The 5,824-nt window shown below is 51.7% G+C and overlaps 2 protein-coding genes across 2 annotated transcripts; one reads left to right on the top strand and one right to left on the bottom strand.

Moving 5' to 3' along the window:
• Positions 1–559: 559 nt before the first annotated feature.
• Positions 560–2,029, top strand: ACET3X_002116 (uncharacterized protein; the record flags this gene model as incomplete). Its single annotated transcript, XM_069447484.1, has 1 exon — positions 560–2,029. One exon carries the CDS (start codon positions 560–562, stop codon positions 2,027–2,029), a length of 1,470 nt encoding a protein of 489 aa, XP_069312358.1.
• Positions 2,030–3,325: 1,296 nt separating this feature from the next.
• Positions 3,326–5,513, bottom strand: ACET3X_002115 (uncharacterized protein; the record flags this gene model as incomplete). Its single annotated transcript, XM_069447482.1, has 4 exons — positions 3,326–3,346; positions 3,396–3,924; positions 3,971–5,426; positions 5,480–5,513. The coding sequence occupies 4 exons, from the start codon at positions 5,511–5,513 to the stop codon at positions 3,326–3,328; spliced, it is 2,040 nt and encodes a 679-aa protein (XP_069312357.1).
• Positions 5,514–5,824: the final 311 nt, after the last annotated feature.

Here is a 5,824-nt window from a genome sequence, read left to right as displayed (position 1 = left end):
GGGACCGTACTCTACCTTGTTAGTCGGTGCGACTATATGCCGCACCTTGCCGGCACGCCCTGGCCCCCTGCTTTCCATGCCACGTCTTCTTTTCTCTGCTGTTATTCTTACTACTTTTCTACCCACACACTAATCGCTGGCTTAGAGCGTCAGCCTTGGTTCTAAAATGGATCAGTTACAGCTCGATAGTGACCATTGTCAGGATAAACACAGCGGAAGAGGCTTTCCTGCACAGTGGGACGCTACAGTCGCTAACAACTTAGCATACAGCCCACCTAACCCGTCCTACAGCAGATTTCTTGCGCGTCGTCTCGCAGAACCATGCCGTGTACCAGGCGATGTACGATACGCGGGATGGATCGTTCCAGAAGTAGGCGACGACGAAGCGTGCAAGCCGGTTTTCATAGCCCACTCGACACTAGATGCGATATGGCTGCTGAAAGAGACGCTGGGTGCCAGCACACTTGACGCAGAAAATTGGGGGCGTCTCACAAGCGCTGCTATGGACTTTGCTAGTAGTAAGTCTCTAGAGCCTAGAAACTTAACTACAGCGCGGCTAATGACGCCAACGGAAGGCATCGCGGAGGACCGCATGGCTATAGACTCAGACAAGGACGATAGCATACCGCCATCAGCACAGAGGGCTACAGGCGACCTTGTGCCGTACCGTAAACGTCCAGCCTCCTCATCGCCTATTCGCAGCGAGATCCGTGCCAACAGCTTAAACCGCCTAGCAATACAGGAGGACAGCGCGGACGAATCGACGGCTAGGGCTAGCGAAGTCAACACTATGACAGTACACGCTGGCAAAGACACAGCTAGAGCGGAGGGGGGACACGAGCGCGGAACAAGCGACGAGGACAGCGAAAACCAGAGTGCGACGACGCCTCTATCCGTAAAGAGGTCCGCAACAGTTACAAACAAGAATCGTCTTGCAGAGCTACGGCGTACAAGAAAGCTAGAAAGATCGCGTGTAATAAAGCTCGAGGCGATAGGCTTAAAGGAACCGCCTGAGAAGATGCCTGCGCAGGAACGTATGGCGTACGGCAGCATTGCGCCAGACGATGAGCCGACGATCTCTTGGATCTTCAAGCAAAAAGTCGCGGAAGATGCTGATTTCTATACAGCCTCGCCAACACCCTACTATACTGCCTGCAGCATGCTAGCAAAAGCGCGTGCTTTTGGAAATGCAACCTCGCAGTACAGCGCTGCGCAGTTCCTGCATAATTGGCGGAAACAGGGCACGCCGTTCTTGGTAAAACCAGTAGATCGTTATGTTCTTACCCAGACGCAAATGTCGCAGTCAGTGGATAGTAGCGCAACACTTCATACTGATGCCGACAATGCATTCTGCTTTGCCTGGGACATGTGCACACGGTACGAGACGATGCTTGCAGCTGTAAACATTGGCACTCGCTGGGCTTTCGCTTTGCTAGGGAAGGCGTACGCTCGCAAGGTCGACGAAATCCAGGTCGCTGATCGTCTAGCCAGTAACGACAGAACTCGCAACAGGTACGGGAAGGGCCAGGCACGAACAGAGGCTATCACATATTTGGTCCATCTGGTTTGCCAATCACCATCTAAATCTGACCACGCAGCCTTTCGTTACCGCCTAAAGCGAGCGACACGATGGTTCGACATAGTTCAAGCTCTAGGCTGGGGATCGCTGCTGCTCATACCCCACGAAGAGGTCTCAAACCATTGGCTCGAGCGTGTGCTGCGGAAGAACCAGCGCGATGTTTTTCTTGAGCTAGTGAAGCGCGAACGGCCGGAAATTTGCACGGCAAGCAGGGCCCTCGAAGCCTGGCTAGGGCCGGATGGAATTACTGGTGCGCCGATTGCTGGAAAGGAGAGGCTTAGCATTGAAGCGAATGCGCTAGCTACGGCGGTGGGGTTAACAGAGATTCCAGACAGCGAAGCCGAAGATGACACTGATTCTGACGCATCGGAAAGTATCCCGGCATCGCCGGCGCCATTGCGACAGATGTCGGTACTTGAATTATTCTGTCCTGTAAGCCCTATAGGTTGAACAATAAACCGGGTTACCTGACGACCCTGAACTATGCGCTGCGGAAAAAGAGTGATGGGCTCGAAGAGCACAATGCTGAGCTTCTAGCGACACTCTACGGAAGTAGTGAGGTAGACGAGAGTTGCTAGTCATAGCGGTGCTTATTAGCAGGTGGGGTGTATGCGTCCGTGTTGCGGAAGCTTGCCAATTTAGTGTTAGGCTAGGTCTGTCGTCTAAGTCACCGGCTGTACCGTGGCTCTCGACGATTACAGCCTGCTAGGAAGCTGCTGTCGTATTGCGATACAGATAAGTCAACAACACCGCAGGCTACAAATCTACAAATAACTACAAAGAAGAGCGAAACACATAGCGGCTTCCTCTCTTTTCCTTAAAGGTTGCCGCGCAAGGTGCTATTACCTTTGCCTGCGGAGAATAGTAACAGGATGCCTCTACACTGTGCTACTTCAGCCACTAATGCAATGTAGACTTCGCAGGCTCTATTCTCTAGTGCCTGCGTCTTTTTACTATTACGTTAATTATGTAAATAGTAGAGAAGAGACACAGTTAAGATTAAGAAACGGATTACATGCGACAACGATAGTACGGTTAATATTGGGGTTGGTGTTTTTCTGAATTTACAGTTAATACGAAATATTTTAAAAAATCATAACACTACGTAACGTGTATTAATCTCTTCAAAAGCTGTATAGGATAGAAGATGTATATAGTATATACGTGTTTTATAGGAGAGAAGATGTAAAATTATAGTGGAAGCTATAATAGCTTACTCTACACTGGGGACTCCTGTATAATAGTATGACATCGGTCAACCCATGCATAATCAGAACTACCAAACACGCATTGAATAAAACCTTTAGCATCGCTCCGTAGTCGCATTAACTCTGTACGTCTCTTCTCAAGAACGGAATCATAGTTGATCGCTATGTCGCTGTTCCTTGGGGAGTCTCGACGCCCACTAGTAACCCGAATCCATTGCAGTTGTCGAAGGAAGCGGTTGTTGCAACCTTTGTGCTCTACCCCAGATAGTACTATGTTAGCAATGCTTCTTACTTGGGAAAAGGGCCTCTCTTAGGGAAGTCTTACCAATCTTCTTCGTCATCTCCCGTACCGAAAGCACCCAACCATCGTCTTCCTCCGACGGGAAGTAATCTGGTCGAAGAGACCAGAGCATTCTTGTTACCAAGGCGGCCGCAAACATTTCAGAGTTCTTGGTTGGTCCTTTGGAAAACTCAGTCGCATTCACCGCTACAGTAGGGGTAGCTGAAGAGGATGCAAGGGTTAACACCAACATGAGCATTAGATCGCATTTTGGCTGACCTAAGCACTCGATGAGGCACTGACGTGCTCTGTGGTAGTGTTCACGAACCTTCTGATTCATGCCGGACTTTGAGAACTGGCCGTCCAACTGCTGAAAACCTTTTTCAACTAGCGGCGGGATGGCGTTAAAAGGGATTTGGCAACCAAAGTCGATAGTACTCTTTGTTTGCGAGCGCCGCTTTGCTTGGTGTACTGCCTCAATCGCTGCCCGCTTGAGGCTGCCCGGTCTCGCCGCTATAGCGGATGGGGCCGGAACGTTACCGACTAGCCGCGTCATTCTCCGGTAGCTCAATCGGCCATGGTATGAACCAGGCACACAGTCAATGCGGCACGCCGCTAGAGCTGACATTATGGCGCTGATCCAGTATTCCTCCTTCATCGCCTTGGCCCTGGCGTGTTGCACGGCAGCGCGTAACACAGTGAACCAGCTCGCGTTCTTTGAAAAGAGGTAGCTACTAGATTGGCCATGGCTGTTAACACACTCCCAGTAGAGCTCTTGCGCAAAGTCGCGTCGCGTCTGGCTTCTCAAACCCGAAGTCGCTTCTGGATAAAAGACAGGAAAGATCGACTCGTACTCCCTGTACTGTGTTAGCGGCTGATATTTGAAACGCTAATTGCACGAACCCTGCAGAGAAGGGGTGCTCGCTTTCAGCCCAACGCGTCACCTGCTCTTGCGCCTCCTGTCGTGCCTGCAGTGTTGTTAGGCTTACGCTTTGAGCATTGCCCCGTCCGCCCTTGTTCAGAGCGCGATAGAATTGGTGTGTTACGAAAGCGATTGTCTGCGGCTTCCACATCTCTTCGAGCACCTCTACTAGGAACTCTTCTGCGCCACGAGGCCCTTTACCTGTGAGCCCACCAAGCTCACGGAACCATACCTCGCTGTGACAATAAGCGGCAACCTGGGGCCCATAGTGGTGGCGAATGGAAGCAACGTGCATCATAATAGGTCGTCCATTGTCCATGCGCGGCCAACGCACTAGGTTAGCATGGCCACTGCCTTGCAGATTGAGCATGTTGGGGTCGATAAACGGCCACCCACCCTGCTCAATGCTTTCTATGGTGCAGAGAGGCCCGAGCACTGAGCCCACTAAAGACCGGGGGAACCCAGTAAAGCAGTAGCTGCCAAGGCGATCGAATGCGGCCACACCTTCCGCTAGGGCAAAAGGCAGCCCTTTAGAGCCAGCAGCCTTGAAGCGACGATAAAACTCGTCTGATGCGTGCGCGAACAGACTAGCAAAGGAGGAGAGAACCTTTGGAAAGATGCGTTCTTTGAACGCGAAGAGGACATCAATGTAGGTAGGTTGTTCCAGCGAGAAGTACCGGATTAGCTGGAGGATAGGTTGAAGCACTGTCGCAAAATTCCGTTGACCGTCAGCTAACTGCGACACCTGCACAGACAGAACTTGCTCCATCCTAAACGCGTACAGTTCTTCCTTTATAGCGGCTTTAATCCGCTGTTGCTCGCGAGCGAACGGTTGGGAAGACGTAGGGTTATCAGGAGTCTGTTCGCCTCGCAATTTCCGCAGTAAACGCTGCCGCTTCGCCGCTACCCGAGGGTTTAGGTTGCCATCCTGATCTGGCAGCGTCAGGGCAGCCGTGGCAATGCCCTTGGTAGCAAGTAAGTTGCCGGGGCTATGGCGTATAGTTCGCTTAATGTTGGAGTACGCCTGAAAATAACCACTAGTCAACACGCTCGCACCGTTGTTCTGATAGCTCATGTTGTCCTCCATTACAGCGAGCACGTTGTCGCGTAGGAATGCTGGGGGCTGCGCGGAGGAGAAGTTGCCGTACGATGGATGGAAGGCAAGAGGGTAGAAGGTAAAGTCGCGCGGGTGTTGGTATTGGCGAACAACGTTGTTGCGATTGGCAAGGAGGCAGCGCGCAGGTGCGAGAATGACACCGACGTCATTAGAGGCGTTAGGGAGGTTGGAAGATGCTATTGAGTGGATGTCGACCGCTAGCGCGTAGGAGACCGTCTTAATGCTCTCCAGTCTATACTTGTCCTCTAGTGCGCGTAGAAGATCCTGTGTGTAGTTATCAAACGGCTGTTGATGGTCGTGCGGCGGGGGAATTGGATCGCCTGTTTGTGTACCGCTCTGTGGGGGCGTAGCCCCCTCTGCGCCGCCTTCGGACCTAGCCGCCGCGTCTTCAGAGTTAGATAAATCATTCTGAGAGTTTGGTAAATCATTCCCAGAGTTTAACAAATCATTCCCAGAATCAGACGTCTCGCTATCAGAGTCAGACGTCTCGTCATCAGAGTCAGACGTCTCGTCATCAGAGTCAGACGTCTCGTCATCAGGGCGCAACCGGGTTTCCTTAGGCAGACTATTGAGTTGCTCAGTAGATAACTCAATTAGAAGGTTCTGCCCGTAGTCATACGCATGGAACGCTGGCAGGTTCTTAGTCCAGAACGGATCCTGCGTGTTCTTGCGCACGTACTCTGGCCACCCTTCTATGAACTGCTCCTGGAACGTTTCC

The sequence above is a fragment of the Alternaria dauci genome, chromosome 1 (genome assembly GCF_042100115.1).
Source record: "Alternaria dauci strain A2016 chromosome 1, whole genome shotgun sequence".
Classification (NCBI taxonomy): domain Eukaryota; kingdom Fungi; phylum Ascomycota; class Dothideomycetes; order Pleosporales; family Pleosporaceae; genus Alternaria; species Alternaria dauci.
The sequence above is the reverse complement of the archived record's forward strand: the minus strand, read 5'-3'. Positions and strand labels throughout refer to the sequence as shown.